The following is a 21,116-nucleotide window of genomic DNA, read 5'->3' on the forward strand; positions in this document are numbered from 1 at the left end:
TTTTCAAATCTTGCCTACGAATACTTAGGAACATCTACACCAGTGCTTATTGGGGGGGGGGGGGGGGGGTCAGAACGTTGGTATAGGCAGGCTGCTGTCATTTTTCCTTTTATGTTTTCTACTCTGATGAGTCCCTGGCATTTGTGCAGCTACTAGGTGCTAGTATAATGATGGACAACGTTCCTAACATTGTCTGTATAGATGCAGCCATGATGAAGACAGACACCTCAGGAATGGGGCCCTTAAAACACTCTGAAAAGTAACCAGTAAATGTTTTACTAGAACAAATACTTGGCTGGGAGATTCTGAGGGAAAACAATGGTCTTTGAGTAAAGTACCCTGTTCTAAGACCTCTGCATAGTCATGGGGAAGATTCTTCCATTGTATCTTAAAAAGCTGGAATGCTTAATGACTGATTCCTGTCTGAACTAGTTTTGAGCTAACTTGGATTACAGTTGTAAAAGCTTCAACGCTTCTCAGAACAGGAGAAACTTCTTGGGTTTTGATGGAATTTTCCTCATACATCGAAACTCACATTTTCAATACAAAGCCATACATAAACTCCAGTGCTTTGGGTCAGTACCACAAAGTGTCAGTTTGGGCCACCTAAGTCATATCAACATTTAAGACAAACTGAAGAAGAAGCTCACATAAATGCCAAGGAAGTTAACTGTGTGAAACCACCTATGCTTCCTTATTGTCAAACACCTTTGTTGCCTCCTCCTTTTTTATGTTCCATCTTTCTCAGGAGCTTGACTTCTCTCTGATCTCCTTCCTGCTTTTTTTTATTTGACACCTAACATGTATTCTTTAAATACATGTTGCCATACACATATATACACACTCTTGCTTGTATTCTATCATCTTGAACAGTCTATTTTTCTTTCTTGGTCTTGTCATCTTTCCATCTCTTTAGATTGACCCATGGAATTCTATGTATTTTTCTCTCCCTCTGATTATTGGTTAATTTAATAGTCCTATCATACCATTACATGTTGTTTTTTAATACATACAATATACTGTCCCTCTGCTATATTGCTACATTTTAAATACTACTGTAAGAAACAAATTTTATGACACCATTTACACAAAAGGAAGTAGCCTGAGGAAGAACTGTTCACCATGAACATGTCTGTATATGGAGAATGCAGAACAGGAGATACAATGTTGCCACTAAAGCTCTAGTTCCTTCAGAAAGCCTCTGAATTAACTGAAATCCTTGCTGGGGAAATTTTGAGGAAAAGAGCCAGCAGGGATTTCCCATGTTATCAGCTCCATTTTGCTCTTGCTGCAGGCTACATTGTAATGTAATATTCTTCATAAGTTTACCAAGATTTGTCTTGAAATTAATGCTTTTTTTGGCATTCTCCTCCTCCCATCCTTCAATAAAGCTATTATTATACAGCTTATTTTAAGGACAAATGTTAGAAGGTTAGGTGTATATTTTAGATAAAGAAAGAAACCACATAGTCATAAATTTCCAGCCCTTTTACCACTTCTTGTAGTCTTGCACTTACTGCTTTGCAAAAGCAGTATCTTTCTCTAAAATAGGTCTTGCATGGTGAAGACAATCCAACAGAAGAAACATATATAGTGGAATGTTGGTTTCATATAGGTACAAATGTGAATTAAAAATGGCTGCTGAATATAATCTTAAAATCAATCTTTTTCTTTTATTTTGTAAATAGGTGGATTCTGGGTTCTGATACAGTCTGTATCCCATGCATTTCATTCATGCTTGAGTAATAGTAATAAAATAGGAATAATAAAACAGTAATAAAAGCAGGAAGTGTGTATGCAGTCAAAATTCCCAGCTAACAACAGTTGTTCTGTCAAATTTTTTCTTCACTCCAGTTCTAACATGTTGTTTTCCTTTTCCACTGCAGTTTTCCACTTGTCGCACAGAGTCACTCGGGTGGTTCCAGAGAGTGCTCTGCTGATTGTTCTTGGTCTCTTCCTTGGTGGCATAGTATGGGCAGCAGACCACATTGCCTCCTTCACCCTTACACCAACTCTATTTTTCTCCTACCTGCTGCCCCCCATTGTTTTGGATGCTGGATATTTTATGCCGAATAGATTGTTTTTTGGAAATCTTGGTTCCATCCTTCTGTATGCTGTCATTGGGACAGTCTGGAATGCTGCCACCACCGGCTTATCGCTCTATGGTGTCTACCTGACAGGAATAATGGGTAAGTTTTCTCTGTTAAGGCACAACTGTGAATGCTAATGGATGTCAGCTATTAGAGTGGGATGCTACTTATGCTCAACAAATCTTTTCAGTAGAAAAATGCAATTTTGGAGAAATTTGAAATATTTTTAACCAGATTTCAGAATGATCTGAGAACTCTTCTCTGAAGCAAGCACAAAAGGGACTTGAACTTAAGTCTCTCATATTTTCCTGCCCTAAATTATGTGTGTGTACATTCTCAGGATTAAGCTCAAGGATCATCTTACTAATGGATATCTAGACAGAAATACACTCTGAATTGCTTGTTTCTTTCTGCTGTGAAACAACCTTCAAAGTTACTGTAAAATGGAACTGTCTTCCTTCAGACAGCTCTAATATTAAGTAAACAATAGCTGTTGAGTGTGTATGTATGCATGACAGATCTGTATTTTGTCTTCTGAGGCTAGAAACTTTAAGCGAAGCCTTAGTAGCACAAGCAAAGGCCAAGTATGTGAGAAATCTTCGTCGTCTTTGCTGTCCTCTGATATCATGGGGTGCTGGAAGAGGCACAGAACAGCAATTCTTAATCTTCTCTGCAGGTGTGGTGTGCACATAAGCTGAACGACAGTAATTCATACGACAGTAATTCATTCAGAGTATTTCAAAACAGGCATCATATCCATGCTTTTTTGGTGCATGTACTGAAGAACCTCAAGAGCCTTTGTAGCACAAAAGGAAATTTTCCAAATTGTCTTAGGTCAGAGAGTTCAAGAAGGTCCTGACAGGGCATACCCAATGCTGCTGAGAGCTGTACCAATGTGGTGCTGCTGTGCCTATTCACTCCACCCATCTGTCTTTGGCATCCAGTCCTGAGACCCCTGAGACCCCCAACTGAGGGAGCAGCCCCAAGGAGCCAAGATGTGTGTTATGGTGTACCACAGGGCCATTGGCTAGTCATGGAGCTGCTCTCTAACCACAGTGGTGCAAAACCAGCTCCGGGTAATTTACCATAAGCTGCCTTTTCAGTCCAGATAAAAGAGTGCCTCCAATGTCAGAAGCTGACGATGGTGCAGAGAAGAACATTTTTGTCATCAAGAATTAAACTATCTGCTGATTATTACAGAAGCTAAGATAGTAAAGTCTTGCCCCACCTTCCAGCCTCAAAAACCGCTCCCAGCATGCAGCATAGGGAAGCAGCATAATTTTGAAACAGATCATAAGATTAGGCCATCTTTTCCATCCATTTTAAGGGAAACCTGTGACTAAATTTCTTGTCCTTATCAGAAAATCCTAATCTGGAAGAACTGTGCCACAGATTTGGTCATATGAGATTCATCTTGCATAACCTTAGATGTTTACAGTATCGACATTTTTGGTTAATTTAATCTACATTTTAGGTATTCACCTTATTAGGAGATAAATCATGTTTTGTAAGAAACAGCTTTTCCTAGTAAAATATTAGGGTGACTAGCTCCAATGCAGGCACTATTGACCTCTAAAGGTAGGTGAGAATTTTAAATGCTTTCACTCTGTAGATGCAATGTAGGTTTTCTTTAAGAAAAGATCTATGAATTTGATTGGTTTGTCTGAAAAATGTACTACTGATATTTCAATGGTCCAGTCAATAAAGGTGTTCACTTCAATACTTTGTCTTTGTAAAGCAGTGTCCAGATGAAAAAAAAGATTTCTGCTGTCTGAGTTTAGTAAAGGAAAAGGAAAAAGAGATACAAGTTCAACTGTTAACATCTCAGAAAAAAAGATGATTTTATTGCAAATGAAATCCCAAAGGAAATGAAACCTGTTTTCTCTCTGAAGATCTGGTTTTATGTCACGGTTGAAATAGGATATGGACACATTTATATTGCTTTTTGACTTTATAATAAAAGTAGAGAGGCATTTTTTTAGATTTGTTAGACTTTTGTTGAAAAAATAAAATGTATGTGATTATCTGTGATACTGCATAGTATCTTGAGTTGCATGTTACCTGAACTAAATGGAATGAGATGTGAGTAAATGTTCTTCAGAAACAAAAACATCTCTCAAGCCATGCTGTGTAACAGCTAATCTGTCATCCAGGTTTAGCCATATCAATAAAGGTATATGTCCCATCTTAATTTAGTTTTATTTTTCTCCCATTTCCTTCCTGTTTCCTCCTTCCCTTCAAATCACTTATGGCTGCAAAGAGTGCCTTCTAAGAGTAGAGAGAGCATAACCGAATAGTGCTGTCTTCCCTGTTCAGGAATAATCAGAATGGGTTTCAACCTCTCAGTCAGAACCATTCAAGAAGAAGGGGAGTCTATAACTCTCAGGAAATCAGTGAAAGACAGCAAGAAAAGCAAGCTTCTTGGCAGTGCGCTTACATGCTCCCTGACAAGCCTGCATCTCCTCTGGAATAGTTTGGAGAATATACTAGTCAATAAAACAGTTCAGGAACCACTGAAGCAATAGCAAAGAAAGGTGTGAACTGTCCTGTCACCTTCTATTAAATTCGTTAAGGTCTTATCACCTATGATGCCAAATGATGATATTTTAAAAATGTAATAATTAACAATTTGTTCAGAACTACAGCAGCTGATATAGTGAAGAAGTTGAGATTGAAGTTTTACAGGGAAGGAAAAAGGTAAGGAACTCTTTAAGAGAGATACGAAGGGAACAGAGAGAAAAAAGATGACAAAAGGAAATGGAGAAGGAAAAAATATAAAGCATATCATTAAAAACTAGTGTAATTTTCCACATAGTGATGCTCAGTATGGCAGTAAATTGCCAGCTAAACAAAAATAGAATGGACAAAGATTTCTTTCTTTAAATATCCAAGTTGCTTTTGTTTTGATAGATTCATGGAACAATTCAAATGATCACCAAAGATATTTTTATTAACATCTTGTCCTGGAAAACAGAATGAATGGTAATTACTATTTAAAATGTGTTGATAAAAATCATAAAAGGAGAACTATGGATCTCTGTATGGACTATGAAATTGAAAAATCAAATGTCTTTCTGAAAATTTTATTTGAGGTGAAAAACTCATTTCTCTCTTGCTCGTCTCCCCATCCTTAAACAATTCTTGACTAACTGTAAGAGCTATATTTGATGACTTCACATTCTGCTTCATCATATGCAGATCTTTCAGTGACCGTATATACTCCAGCTCTGAGCTTATAGTTAAACAGTTGAATCCGCCCTTACCACAAGTCACAGGTAAAGCTCTACAAGCTAAAAACATGAGATGTTAACCATGGCAAATTATAAACTTACATGCTTGACAGGTTTCCATGTTTAGAATGAGATCACTTGAGTGTTAATTAATATAGCGTGTGGACCTTTCTTTACTGACAAGACATATTATAACCTCCTAATTCTAATTTTGATTACGGAAAAGGCCAGAGAAGACTGTCCCTGATTCAAACTGTGTCATTCTTCAGCAAAGCTAAGTAGGACTTCAAAATATGTACCTGATACATACCTACTAATCCCCTAAATGCACTGCGTTGACCCCCAAGATGGTAGCAAGAACTGGGTTCAACAGTTTGTGAAAAGGTGGGCTGTTGTGCTGAAGATGTGAGAATATTGAGTTATTTAATTTTTAGGAGAGTTCATAGCAGCCTCTAGTTGAGGTTCTAGGGGATGTTTTTGTTTCTACATCACTTTGTATATAATTTGAGTGAATAATGTTAAAAGTAATATCACTAAAATGTAAGAATGTCTATCCACTATAGACTAAGAGGTACTAAAAAAAGTTACTTCTAACTCTGCTGTGGAATAGGCCTGTAGTAATTTATTTAAGACAGGCCAGATATGAGAGCAGTTAATCCAAACTGGGTTACATAGATAGCCTGCATAAATAAATAGAAATAGTTCTTTATTTACACTTAACATCCTTACAATTAATTTGCAGAAGAAAGAAAAAGAAAGAAGGTGATAGTAACAAGGAAATCCTTCTTTAGAAGTGAAATAAAAAGAACAGCACCTTTTAACTATTTACTAACAGCCACTGTGGCCCTGCTGCATTCACTGGATAGGAGGAAGAATCTAATCCTAAATCTTGCTGTCTGGTTCCACCTGAGCATCTGCTGTAAAACTAACACATGCAGCAGTGCTATCTGCACTGGAATAACTGTTGTGACTAATGCTTACAAAAGTTTTTCTTATACAATCTAGGTTGCAGTGGCAATGTGCTGGGTGTGGGTGGAAGTCTTAAACTGGGTCCAGCAACCTTACCTTGCTGAGGTGTCACCATTGGCAATAGTCACTCCAGACTCTGGTGAGCTGAAGGGGGCAATGGTCATGCACCACTTGGAAATAACTTATGTTATTCGTCTAAGTAAAAGTCTGGTTTAGCAATCCCATGTCTCTTGACACTGTTTTGTATGAATTATAGATGTGTCCTGAGCTTTCCATAAATATTTGCTCACTAGCTTTGCAACTCTTCTAAGAATGTACCAATGATTATAATTGGTAACATATAAAAAAGATAAGCAATCTCAGTGAGCCCATTTATTTTAAAAGCTTATGTTCTATTGTGCCCTGATATCTGATAGTTATTGTCAAAGGGCTTGTACTTTCCTTAAGCATGGCAAAGAAGGACAACTCTTGGTGGAATCATTACTTAGATACAGGTTCAAGGCTGTTCTCAGAATTTTTGGCACAGACTCCAGTTCACTGCCTCAACATCTCTCCCACAAAAATGGATAGATTCAGTCTTCCTTGTTCACAGCCCACTAAGTCCACTAAGTGGACAACACAATCTCTCTTTTTGAAAATACAGAATAGTTATATATGCATGCAAACTAGGGGTTTCTGTTCTCAGGGCCTTACCAGAGTCGTTATAAACTGTACAGAAAACATTGTATATGCCCTGTTTGGCAGAGAGCAGTTAAGAGAGTATCTGCTTCTGCACTCCCCCAGATTATGGGCCGTTATTGTATACCACTGTGTGTTGTCCACTCCTGTTTCCAGCTTCCCCTGTTAAGTGTCCTTATGAGTAAACATGACCATAGATTTTGTTAAAAAAAAAAGAAAAAGAAAAAAAAAAAAAGGTATTTGGAATCTAGTTTCTCCTTCAATTGCCTTCCAAACACAAAGCATTCTGGATTTGAAAAATTACCTCATAAGAGCTCTTGCCAAAGGAGTGGCCATGATGTTCTGGGTGTACCTAACAAACAATATTGGTCCTTTGGCTAGGGCTATCAGCTGTTCATTGTCTGACTGATGCTTTCAAATCATTTAGTCAGATCCATTTTTCCCTCATCCAGAGAAATCATGCCTTACACAGCCACCTATTATTTTTTGGGCATGAGTGTCTGCACTGTGTTCTAATGAATGAACTCTGAATATATCTGTGCTTTTCTCCTTCTCATATAATTTTGGGCTTCATCACCACTTAATGAACCTTGCTTCCTTCTCCATCCATTAATGAATACAAAGGGAATTTTCCTGTTCTCTACCCTTGAAAAAAAATCTGTTTTCCAGAAAAAAAGCCTGGGGTCCCATTCTTGATTGCATGAAGAGGATAAACTTTGCAAGATCTTTGGAAAGTTGAGCAAAGCCATTTTTGTGGCTCTCCCTTTTCTGATACTCTTAAAAGGATAGAGATGCCGTTCTGTTTGCATATATATTCTTTGTTTCCATAACAGAAAAAAATGACTTCTGACTAACAGAAGACAAAAACTAATGAAATAAATACTGAGTTACTTCTTTACCATAGTTTTGCAGTTCCAAAACTTTTGAAATCATGGCCAACCATCCTTCAAAATTCCTCAGAGGCTCCAAAACAGCTGCTGAGGTTGTACATTTTACTCCTTTATCTTATTCTGCAGTCCACTTGCAGGCCATTTAACAGTGGCTTCATGAATCATAATTTTGGAACAACTGGCTTAAGTAATTTCATGCAGCTATCAATAAATGTCAGCTTGAATAAGGAGGTCAGAAGTGCTGCTTAAGGACAAAAACTGCACTAAGTGTACATATGAGCACCCTGTAGCAGGTCTCAGTGACCAAGAATCAAGTTTGGGCTGTGGCTAAAGAATTTTGGAACATTTAGTCCAGGACTACTGGTATATTCCTCTTACCATCTTGTCACCTCTCAGTTATCCTAGGGTAATTTACTCAAGTTAGATAAAATATATCACAGGCAAATACAAAGCCACTTTGGGCTTACAAGGTGACACCATGCTGCACTTGTAAAGTAGTTTTTGTGCTGTGCTTCCCAGCTGATGCCTTAGGATCCATGTTTTCAAGGATTTCACATTATCTGTAATATCCCAGCTCCCCATTACTAGAGATAATGCAGAGCCGACAATGCTTATACTTTGTTTGCTTTGTTTTTAAAGGCCACCTGGATATTGGACTGCTGGACTTCCTCCTTTTCGGCAGTTTGATAGCTGCAGTGGATCCTGTAGCTGTTCTGGCAGTGTTCGAAGAAGTCCATGTCAATGAAGTTCTATTCATCATTGTTTTTGGAGAATCACTTCTGAATGATGCTGTAACTGTGGTATGTAAATTATATATCCAAAGTAAACCGAGTTCCAGAGGGTTTCTTCTGAAGTATAGTCGCCCCTTCAATGAAATGGTGTACCATTAGTGTGTATCTACTCGTAGGCTAGTCTAGCCTAGCTCATGGTGTTCTCTGTCTTGCTTACAAACACTGTGTTGCAAAGATTAAATATTCAAACACGAAAGTTATTTGGAGCCCATAAGTCACATAATAATATACATATTCCCAGTCTCTGTGAGTGTAATAACATTTAAAACCAAGTTTCCGGTGTGTATGTTTTATTTGCCTATTTTATTTTATATTTTATATTTATATTCTTATAAATATCTTTTATATTTATATTTTTATCTATATTTTATTTGCCTATATTTGCCTAATTATTTTATTTTCCTATTCAAAGAAGAGATTTTAAGGCTTTCTTTTGTTTTTACTTTTTAATACAAATACTATTTTCTGCCTATTTCCTTTGTCCTTAATTTATATGCATAACTTAGATATATAGACAGTGGGAGAGAGAGTACTCCCTGAAGTGCTGGTGCCTGTCCCCTTTCTTACTGCAGTCAGATGCTTATCAAATGGGTATACATCAAAAAGTCAAACGGGGAAAACTGATGGGACATTTTAGAAAGTTCTGGTTTGTTTTGTTTTGGTAGCTTGTTGCTTTTTGGTTTTCCATTTTAAAAAAAAGGAAAAAAAAGACTTAAACCTATCCCAAATTTCCATTGATGTTTTTATTTTGATTGAAACAATTCTTTTAATGCAATTTTTTCTTAGAATAAGATAATCACCAGTTCTGCAGTAGGATTTTAGTGGGCAGGGACTAGGAAGTCCTATGGCAGAAAGATGCTGTATGACTGACTCGCTATACAATTTCCCTCCTCTTCTTGAATCATCTCCCATTACCTGTCCTGCATATCTCCAAAGGAGGGTGAGACACCTTCAGCAGGCTCAGTGACTTAATGTTTTGCAGCCCAGCCAACTAGGCACTGCAAGGTCACTGGCAGTGGCTTAACTGTTCACATGTTTTTGAAAACCCCATTTGGAACCTCCCAAGAAACCTAATTGACTTTAGAAATGTCTCATTTACACTTTTGAGGTGCTACCAGAAACAAATATTAAAATAATATCCTGATGAACTGAAGTATCAATATCACTGCCTTTCAGAAAGAAAGGACTTTCTGTTACTGTGAAATGAATAAAAGCACTCACTCTACAAGTAAAAGTGTGGCTGTTTGTTGGAGAGAATCCAGAAGGGAATGGTAAGCATGATCCAGAGTTAGAGAGCATAGCCTATGAGAAAGTTTGGAACAGCTGGGGTTGTTTATCTTGAAGAAGCAAAGACTGGAGGCTAGGAGAAGAAAGGGAATGATGTAGCATTTTTTAAATGTAAATATGTAAAAGACTGCTGTTACTGAATAAGAAAGTATCCTGTTTTCCACCGCTGGGGTAAATACGGTAAGTATTAATGAGCTCAGACTGCAACAAGGAAAGCAGAGCATGCCATAGTAAAGCTCTCCTCCGTCACTGGAGGCCTTTAAGAAGAGGTTAGAAAAACAGTTGTCAAGAATGATGCTGATACAAGCAGATCACATCTTGAGTCAGTGGTATGGATTAGATGACTTCTTCACTCTCAGCACTATCACTGGCAGTCAATTTTGAAAAGCTTTAGTATAATTATTATAGTTTATTCACTTTTATGCTCAACTCATTTCATGTATGTTCAACCTATTTCAATCCAGTCTCTTTATGAAGTGTCACTGTTCAGGCAAAAAAAAAAAAATCTGCTCAAAACTGGGATTTTAGAGTGATAAGCACTTTAGAAAACCCTTAGACATCTAGATTTAACCATCCATCTTATAGATAGAAATCATATTGAAAGAAGAAATGGAAAGGATTTTTGTTTGTTTTCTATTACACCGTATTTTTTCAATTCTGCAAATTCAAAAAATCTGCAAAATCTTCTACCACCACAAAGAATTTCCCTCAGTCATATAGAATTTCAGAATTCATAATGTTGGGGCCCATAACAAGATAATTTAACAGGCTTAACTCAGGAGCAAATACTAAGTGAGTCTGCTTTTCTTTTCAGGTGCTGTACGATGTGTTTGAATCTTTTGTTGCAATTGGACCAGAGAAGGTGACGGGGATTGAATGTGCCAAAGGCATAGGTGTGTTGTGTTGAATTCTGCATCATGTCATTGATGTACATATGTGGACTTTTAAACAAAGTATAATTACTGCTCTATCAGTAAATCTTATTTTTCAGCCCATTCCCTTGTCACTCATATTTGCACAGCCCTGTGGTATATTCTAAGAGAACAAACCTAAAATAATGTCTTAGGAGAATGAATAAGTGAATATGTGGGAAGCTTGAGAGGATTTGTTTTCTTCTGAGGGGAATCAATAGATGTGGAGTTCAGTTGTTAAGACCACCAAACTTCATGGCTATTTTTGAAGTGTTCTCCAAAATTTTCTCTGATTTGCTGGCCATACAATAGAAGAAACAATACTGATTCAGACCAGTAAATTTCTACTGTTTAAGCTGTGTTTGTTTTTGTATTTCAGTGTCATTCTTTGTGGTGAGCCTGGGTGGGACACTGGTTGGCATTTTCTTTGCATTCCTGCTGTCACTGGTCAGTCGTTTCACCAAGCACGTTAGAAGCATTGAACCTGCATTCGTGTTTATTATTTCCTACTTGTCCTACCTCACAGCAGAGATGCTTTCTCTTTCTGCCATCCTTGCGTAAGTCCCCTTTTTGTTATTTTCTGTGAAAGGGCTGAGAAGGGAATACAGTTTTTAAAAGCATGGAAAGGAAATACCTAAATTATAGAGGGAAGCTACAGAATATGACACTCACAGAGCTTGTGCTGATTATTAATGTCTTTGGTTTGCAGTAGATTATATTTTGCATATACTATCATTATTCAGCCTTGAAAAGGAATGCAAGTTTTCTAGTATCTGCTGTACAACATGAGAACTTCCTTTGCATATAGAATATAGACCTGATTCTTTCCTCTTTATGAGTAATAATACTTCAATAACTAACAGTTATCCATTCATATTGACATTTTTCCATATAATCTGTAATTAAAACTATCATTTTCTAAGGCATTGTGTGACAGAATGTGCATTATCTGCTGCTCTCACTGTCTGGACTGGCCTTTTTGATTTTTGAGCATTTTGAACAGCTAGGTTTTTTAATGTTCTTCCTCTGTAAAATTTAAAATTTTCTTCATATGGCCAATTACTAATGGGATCAGTCAAACAGAACTTAGTTTCAGTTTGCCTAAATCATGTCTGTTTTAGCTTGAGTCCCACTGTGGTCTTTCTTACTACTGTATCCCTTGATTTGTAGCATACCTTTCACCTCAGTTTTGCTTACCATGCTTGTAGATGTTACAGTGAGTATCTTCAAAATCTGAAAATCCTACTGCAAACCTTCAGATCTTTTGGAGTCACCTCATTGGGGTATGTTTTTTGCCTAGATTAGACTCCACAATGGTTCCCAAGTGTATTTTTTCTTAAGAATTAATGGTGGGTTTTCATCACTATGTGATGGTCTAGGTGGAAAGAATATTAAGTGTTACAACAAGTATTTTTTGAACAACTGATGGTTTTCTTTCTAGGATAACCTTCTGTGGCATCTGCTGTCAGAAATATGTCAAGGCTAACATATCTGAACAATCTTCTACAACTGTAAGATATACCATGAAAATGCTGGCCAGTGGAGCAGAAACTATTATTTTCATGTTCTTGGGAATTTCAGCTGTAAATCCAGAAATCTGGACTTGGAACACTGCTTTTATACTACTGACTCTGGTCTTTATCTCAGTATATAGAGTTATTGGTAAGGAGACAGTCTTCTTCCTGTCCTTATATTGCAGTGCTGTGCAATCACACATTCTTTTACCAACAAAGAATTTGTATTTCCAGAGCTGTTCTTTTTAAAATATCCCATTGATTCTAATTTAAGTTAAGGTTGTTGCTGGGTTAGGAGAATAGATGTTTATAGTAAGCTTCATCATATGCTGAAAATATAGTAGGGTTTCACTTCTGAAGACCTGAATAGCCCAGTGGTTAACATGAATCGCCCAATGGCTAACTTTTGTTGACCAAACACGTGGCATTGGCAAATTCTCTTGGTGAATTGGACTTTGGTAACTTACAGCCTAACAAAAGACTTGTGAGTCCTGTCAGCCATCTCTTTCCTTCAGCTCCTTCAATTTGGAAATAAAGAGATTGTGTTAAGCTAATTTTCTGCTCGACTTCAGGTTTGAGACACAGTGATGTAAAATCGTAAACAATTACACTGCAGGTTCTCTGGCTTAAGAAATAATACCCAGAGACTGGTTAAAAACAGAGTAAATAAGACTGTGGCAGGTAGAGATTACCTACGGTCATTTTACGGGCTTTATATGAGTTTGTAAACATTGCAAAATAGAGACAATGATTTGTTCTACTATTTAACCACTGTTTTGTGAAATAGTAGATGGTCTGAAATAGCAAAAGGGTACAGAATGCAGTACTTCTTGAGAATAACACACGTAGTGATTTGGTGTGTGTACTTACATCTAGGAATAAACTAAACAGGATCACTTGCCTGTCTATCTTGAATATCGGAGTTAAATGTAAATAAAAGCTAAAACCCCTTGCTAGCTGGCAGTTTTCCAAGACTCTATATTGTTATTCTGACTGGAGAATCCTGGGCTTCTTGAAGGACCTAGCCCCATGTCCTCCTTTCTAAGTAGTCTGTAACCATTGTTCAGTTAGCTACCTCTCAGTAACCACTGATGTGTGTGAGCTGCTCAAACAAGTTTTCAAATTGTTGACTTTGTCACTTGTTGTTGTATTCCTGGAATTAGTGCTTAACTGTCTTGTACCAAAGTGTGATTGATAATTAAATAGTAAATATTCAGCAATGACAGTAAGCATCCATGAAAGTAATTAAGTAATTTGACTATGACAAATTACTAAAGACCTGATGATATTGGGCTTTATGTAATTACTGCTCTCACACCCTTGGAGAAGTCAGACTGGTGGCATGAATTTATTTTCCAGGTCCTGTCCACCAGAAGCCTTGCTTTCAGTGATATGCTTCTCACTTCCCTTAGCACAAGTTCAAAGTGCTCTGAAAAGAGGGATAACTCTTTTGCACTGGTCATCAGACCTGGCCTGCTGCAGAAGGTCACACATGCTGTGCATAGGGCTCCTGAAGCAGGGAGCAGCTCACCGGTAGGCCTGAATACGGCATTAGCATAAAAACACTACCCTGCATAAGGCAACAGCATGAATGATATTTTCATGTGACTTGTAAACAGTATCACATTTGCTGTCTAAATCAACACTATTCCAATCCATTTCTCTTTTTGTTGAAAGACCCCATGCATATCACTTATTATGGTGCTAGAAATCCCTTCTTCCTGAGCTGTTCATTTCAAAGGACAGCACATAACCTGGATCTCACCTTCACTGCCTATGCTAGAGGAAGGAAAAGCCTTGCCTCACACCAAGGGACATCCTTCTTGGGCAGCACTTTCAGCTGCTGGATCATTGAAAAAGCTGCATCTGTTTTCTCTGGTTCAAGGTCAAGGGGATGGTACCAAGTGTGCCTTGCCTGTTTGGTAGAGTAGCGATAGTGAGGGAGAAGTAGATGCCATACAGACTGTGTTATGAAAGCAGATTGGTGGTCCTGTTTCTGCTACACATGGCTGAGGTTTGTTGGCATTTCATAAGGGTATTTCTAGACATCCTGGCCTTTGTTTTTTATAGGTGTAGTTTTACAGACATGGATTCTCAACCACTACAGAATGGTCCAGTTGGAGATAATAGACCAGGTGGTGATGTCTTATGGCGGACTACGTGGAGCAGTTGCTTTCGCTCTGGTTGCACTTCTGGATATTGACAAAGTGAAAGAGAAAAACCTGTTTGTCAGCACAACTATCATTGTTGTGTTTTTTACTGTTATTTTTCAGGTAATTCAACTTCTTAATCACACTTGTTACAGGGAGAAGTCGTCCCCCCAGACTACTGCATGCTTAAAGTAGTCCTCTGCTGAAGGTTGTGTTTTGTTTCACTGAACCAAAAGCATAATTAACAACTTAATTTTAGTAACAAAGATCCTATTTTATGTTTTCACATGGCATCACAAGGGACAAAACACAGTTTCCTCTGCACTAAAAAATGTTCAATCTAGCTTCTTGGTATTAATAGAACTCAAGTTAATATCTGATGAAGCATCCTTCACCTCATGTGAATAACTATAGGGAACAGTCCTTTTTACTGGCAATTATTACAATTATTACACTGATCTACCTGAACCTAAATTCTCATTTTAAAATGTAACAGTAAGCAGTGGAAAAGAAAGTATTGAGCTTCCAAACACAACAGCAATTTCTGGATGAAAAAAACATTAACTTGAATGGAGATATGCCAGTATATACCAGCTCAGAATGCTTCTCAAATTTATAAAGCATATTTTTCACAAACTACTGATAGGTGCAGAAAATACCACACTCACTGGTACACGGAACACTTTCCCTCTTCCACTGCCATATTTTCCTGTATAGAATAAATATTTTCCCACTGTTTTGTATCTTTTTGAAGCTTTCTACAGGAGCTGAGTTTAGTGCATTATTTTATCTCTGAAGGGGAACAGGATCAAATGAGGAAGCTTGAGAAACACCCTATACCACATAGGAAAATGCTCTTTATCTCTTTTGCACTAACCAGCTGGAGGCAATTCTAAGACAGTTACTAAGTATTGCTTATCATGTTTCACTGCCTAGGGTTTGACAATCAAGCCGTTGGTGCAGTGGCTGAAAGTGAAGAAAACTGAGCATAGAGAGCCCAAACTGAATGAGAAACTCCATGGCAGAGTAAGACTTTTTAAAAAAATTTCATGGTATATTTTGGACTTTTACAGAGTGCCTTAAAAGAAAAAAAAATTAAAGAAAATTTATTTTTGCAAGGGGGGAAAATCAAACTGAAATTTCAAGCACAAAATCCTTCAAATGTTTTAAAAACTATCCTGCAGGCTGTCATTTGTCCTTAGGTTGAGCCCTGTGAGGGGATTCTCAGTTGAAAAGTTCTGGTCTTTCACTTGCTAATTCCCTGGTGCTGACAGCCCTGGGGAGACAGCGCAGCTGGGAATATGTTTCCTTCCCTTCAGCTAAAAGAGGAGTGATGCACTCTTGATTGTAGAGAGCTAGGGCAAAGCATGTGGAAGTAAGTTTATTTATCCTTCCTAAATATTATTTATTTATGGAAGAGAGATGAAAGCAGGCTTTGTAACTTACATATTGCATGGAATGGTAGTGTGCTGCTCAGTGTGGCAGTTAAATATTGACACTAAAGATTAATGGTAGTATTTCTAGTCCGCTTTGAATGCTTTGCGTACCTATATTTCTTACACGTTTGAAAAGATTTTGAAACATGAGCCCTGGATCTCTTCCAATTCATTTTCGTGTGACATTATAATGTAATGCAATAGAAGAAAACATACACTTTCAACACATAGAGAGGTTAAATGTCAGAAGACTATAAGACATCTTGCATGGACTTCTTTAATTAGTAAACAATTCAGATTTATACAGGTATCCCTGCATTGACCATTTGAAAATATACTTGCATGAGCTCATAATTTTGTCTGTTTTCCAACTAGAGGATTCCTGAAGTGAATTAGCTTAGAGATGGACAGCTACATACCAGAAAGTTATTTCATACTTGATAAGTCACTGACTCAATTAAAAAGCCCTCAAAGGTGTCCAAAAATGTATCTAGGGATTTGCTTAAGATGTCTTTGGATCTATGTCTGAATATTTCTAGGCTCTGAAAATTCCCTATGGGCAAAATTCCTGCCGTGGGTTTACACGCCGTTCAGAAAGACTTCCGTAGCTATGCAGTTTTGCATCTCGTCTTGAAAAATTTTCCTTCTCTAGAAAAAGTTTCTCCCAGTACTGTATTCACCATCATGACCCTACATGATCTGTTTGTTTCTGAGGTGTTCTGTTCAAAGGCTACAGAATAAATACGTTATGCTTCTGTTACCCAGCAGAAAAGCTGTTTGGTTTACAAAGAGAGGAAATTTTCCCAGAGACACTATTTTGGTTATCTGAAAAACAGAATTTTTCCTCCAGGTGAGGAAATATCTTCTAGCTGCATTTATGGGCTATATCTTCACGTCAGTGGGCAGTGGAGGGCTGAGCAGTAACGTTAATTCTGGCACTTTGTAAGGTGTGTATACTGATTCACTGCTTCTTAGAGTATTCCAGCACCTTGTCTCAGTGTCTCTAGCTCTCCTAAATTGTTGCTTCCTTGCCTTGAGAGAGGGAAAGCACTGTCCATCCTCAGAGAGTGGGCTGGAAGCACCTGACTTATAATAAATTTTCCCCCGTCCCATGTCCAATGTCTACTGAAGCAATAATTATTATATTCAGGAATGATCCTTATCACCTGCGTTGTTCTAAACCCAGCATTCTGTAGACTCTATACCATTCAGTTCAATGTTCAGGGTGAAATGTTAACAACTGTTTAAAGAAAAAGACCAAATTATACCTGCAGCTGCCTTGGCTTGAATAAAGTTACACAGCTCCAAATTGCCATCAACCATGCAAAAGTCAACCCAGCAAAGGATTTCGCGCTGGTTTCCAAAAGAAGCTCCTACTTTTACTCTGATGGAAGTACTGATTCTTGAAAAGTCTAAAAAGCGGAAACTTTCAACTGGTTTAATCACCAATAGTAATGGTTCATGTCCCTCATAGGGCAGAAATGAAGATGGTAAAATGAGTTGATAAAGAGTCTTAAAACTGACTGTTAATAAAAAGGGAGTTTAATTACCTTCTTGCTTAGACCTGTGTAGATCAAGAAGAGTTAGTGAATTTGTAGTAGTAAAGAACTGGTCAGAAAGCAATCAGAACCTTTGGAAAAAAGCATATGGCAGTTGCAGTGTTTCTCTAAATGGGAAAACATTCTGTTTAGCATCAGTGAAATTATCCTGCATAATCACCTGGTCTAACTTGACATAAATTGAGCTATTTTCTAACTGTGAATTTAATTTCTGTAAGATAATAATTCTACTTTCACTTTCCTAGGCCTTTGATCACATTCTTTCTGCTATAGAAGACATCTCTGGTCAAATAGGACATAATTATCTGAGAGATAAGTAAGTAGTAACTAACTTGGAAAGTTTGAAATCTTGCTACAAAACCCCACCTGTAAACTAAGAATTTTAAGTCTTTCAGTTTGGGACAGCAGGGATGTAAAGCATAATTTTAAAGGTTATACACTGAAAACACTGGAAATTTAGGGCATGTGAAAAGAGTGCGTTTCCATCCCCTGTGCCTGGATTCTTCTCTTTCACTGCCACAAGTTCAGACTAGGCCTTTACAAATGCCTCAGTCCACATCTAGGGGTCAGCTCCTCTCAAGATTTTAGAATTGGCCATTTGCACAAGATTTAACCTAAAATATAATGTTGGTCTTTCTCTGTGATACTCCATTTCATGAACAGTATTTTCATGGGGAGTGGAAGAGAGACACTAAGCTTCTCTAAATTAAACTCAAAAATGCTCACTTTTTATCTTAATCCTACAACGGATGAGTTCAGCATCTCCAAAAGTGATCACAGAGAGTGCTTTGAATCAACTCAGATGCTTTAAGCCTATTAGCTTGAAAACAGTAATGAAATCTGTGGATCATTTCCACCCCCCTCTGTTTATAGTCGATCCAGCTTGAGGGAAGCAAAATTATTCAATGGAAGATACAGTCACCATGTTCTTTGAAGTACACATGAAGAATTACTGTTGTGATGGGTAGACTTTCATAAGCTAGATGGATAAATGTGAAAAAAGGACTTTAAAACTGGACTTCTTTAATAATGTTATATAGGGTTAGGCAGTTTCTTTCTTCCTGGATTTAGGTCATTTCATAGGTGCAGACAGTCAACAGTACAATGTGCTAAAATCTTAATCTGACTCAACACATCAACTCCAATCCGTAAGCCATGTGGTTGCACTAGTATACTGCAGAGCTCTCCCTTAGGTCTCAATGAGAAGCAGAGAATATTAGCTCAGGTTTAACATCATTCCTATATGACTATACATCTCCTAGGCTGGAGCTAGATTGTGTCTGATTAGTTCTGAGCTCAAGCAGAATGGCTCAGTTGTCTGTACCCAGCTATAGAGACAGTCTCTTTCATTTCTTCTTTTATTTCAGTTTAATTCTGCAGCAGCAGAATATGTATGTGCATATACATATTTATGCTCATACAGAGTGAGAAATCTTGGAGAGACCAACAGTTTGAGGCAAGCCAAGAACCTCAGCTTAGGATTTATCCCACCACAGTATCTGCATTTACACATGTGAAATCATATGTGTAGGTATTTCTCTTGCTCTGTCCTTATGCCGTGAAGAATTTTCATGAGGCATCACAAACAGAGCACCTTTTTTTTTGGCAATCTTTAGTCTTCAGTTTATTTATTGGGAATGAATTTCAGCAGATTAAAAGACAGGGGTATACTTCCTCAGTTTTGAAATACTGACTGTCAAGAAGATGGAGCTAAAGATTTTTGAAGTGGCGGACTAGAGTTTGACTTCTTTGATGTCAGGGAGTAATATCCCTGAGTAACAACAGAAGGTGTAGCTTAATCCAGGGTCATGGTTGAGTGTGTGGTTTGATGACTAACGTATTTTGAATGAGACCACCTTACATCTGCTTCTTTTGGATTACATCTGCAGCCAGAAGGCTCTGCTTCCTCAGAGAGGTGGCAACCCCTTAGCTTCTGCACTAATGGGCTCAGGTGTGATTGCCTGAAAAAGAGACAGGACTGCTTGTCTGGTGTTCTGGCTAAGGAAGAGGAATAGTTATCAACCGTGTGAATAATGTCAACTTCAACAACAAAAAGACTTCAACTATTGGAATAAAAAGGTGTAAACTCAAAATAGTCATGGGACAAGACAGATAGAATCACTTTGATAGTGGTAGGTCTCTGAAGCTGCCTCATGCCCTGTAGAGAAAAATCTCTACGAAGGTAGATGAAAGTAAAGCAGCTTTAATCTTCTGGAGTCCAAATATGAAATGGCAGATATCTTTCTCTCAGATAAGCTTGAAAGTGGAAATAACAGAAAATACACACCGCTCCTATCCATCAGTGTACATCAATGGCATGAATAAGGCCAGTCAGTGCTGGACATGAAATGTCAATGCTTTTAGAGCGCACCACTGTGAACTCACTTTTTAGGCTGGCTGTCCTACAAGACAGCTGCTGAAAAACAGATTCCTGTAGAAAGGAGGAAAGAAATTTGTAACTTTTAGAATGAAACTAGTTAGTATACAAGTGACTAATCAGAAGTGGAAAAATAAGGTAGCATGATTTCCCAGAGTATAAAAAGTCGTAGTGATTCTGTATTCATAGCACTCTTGCGGCTGTAGTGGTGCTTGGTAAGTGCACCTATTAAATGCTTTGAGACAACTGCCTAACTCTGTAACAGCCTTTTCCTTAACTTTAACTCCTAATTGAAAAGCTTCAAAACCCAAATCCTCCACCTTACTATGCTTATCATTTTTGAAAGTGCTTAAAAGGTAGCATTTATCCTAAACTAAAAATGCTATGACACTAAAGTTGCTTCCTGTCATTAACATAATTTGTTTAAATTATCAGGTGGTCCAATTTTGATAGGAAATTCCTCAGTAAAATACTGATGAGAAGGTCTGCTCAAAAATCAAGGGACCAGATCCTTAATGTTTTCCATGAACTCAACTTGAAGGATGCAATTAGCTATGTGGCTGAGGTATGAACGCTTTTCTACACATTATAGCACCATATTCCTTTTTTCAGATTTTATAGGTAACCTGAAGCTGAAACATTGCAGAAAAGCTGTCTAAAAGAAATCTATTTTCATATCTGCTCTGCTTTTTTTTCTAAAGGGAATTTAAGTGTGTTCACCCAGTATCACCTGTCTGAGTAGCTGCAGTTGTCAATTTTATGCCTGATCCCTGAACGTTAGTATACTGTACGCATGTCACTGTTTTTTTAGCATATTGTACATATATCAGTGCACTTCCCTGTTGGATTTTACTGAAAAGCTTTGTTTCTGCCTTCTTTGCATGAGGAAACACTGTTAATCTATTGGGACCAGGCAAGTTAATGTGTATTTCTAAATGTGTCAGCAGAACGTGGCTCCTGCAGAATGGTGCTTCTGCATGAAGTCAAATCTGATCTGAAGAAGCCCCTTCCAAACGGTGTGGCCTTATGACTCAAAGTGGCGAACTGCTACGATCCCACTCTGCAAGATCAGTCATTCAAAAGATTTTTGAGGAGTAACGTTAATTCAGTTGAATCACAACGTCCACACTTCAAAAATTAGTGTTAGAGTAGTATGTTACAGATGGCAAATGCAACCACAGTATTGTGAAGTTAGAGAAACTTAAGACATAACAACAGGAGCACATTTAAAAAT

General features: G+C 37.7%; 1 protein-coding gene across 2 annotated transcripts in view; it reads left to right on the plus strand.

Moving 5' to 3' along the window:
- The window catches only part of SLC9A3 (solute carrier family 9 member A3), a 57,185-nt gene that overhangs the window by 23,934 nt on the left and 12,135 nt on the right, over positions 1 to 21,116 (plus strand). For both annotated transcript variants that reach the window (XM_026107128.2, XM_026107129.2), the window contains exons 2-10: positions 1,887 to 2,189; positions 8,497 to 8,657; positions 10,750 to 10,828; positions 11,226 to 11,403; positions 12,288 to 12,508; positions 14,431 to 14,633; positions 15,447 to 15,536; positions 17,751 to 17,821; positions 20,318 to 20,447. In XM_026107128.2, the coding sequence (XP_025962913.1) occupies positions 1,887 to 2,189; positions 8,497 to 8,657; positions 10,750 to 10,828; positions 11,226 to 11,403; positions 12,288 to 12,508; positions 14,431 to 14,633; positions 15,447 to 15,536; positions 17,751 to 17,821; positions 20,318 to 20,447 (1,436 nt within the window). The remainder of the gene's footprint in view (positions 1 to 1,886; positions 2,190 to 8,496; positions 8,658 to 10,749; positions 10,829 to 11,225; positions 11,404 to 12,287; positions 12,509 to 14,430; positions 14,634 to 15,446; positions 15,537 to 17,750; positions 17,822 to 20,317; positions 20,448 to 21,116) is intronic.

This window comes from Dromaius novaehollandiae, chromosome 2, assembly GCF_036370855.1.
Source record: "Dromaius novaehollandiae isolate bDroNov1 chromosome 2, bDroNov1.hap1, whole genome shotgun sequence".
Lineage (NCBI taxonomy): Eukaryota > Metazoa > Chordata > Aves > Casuariiformes > Dromaiidae > Dromaius > Dromaius novaehollandiae.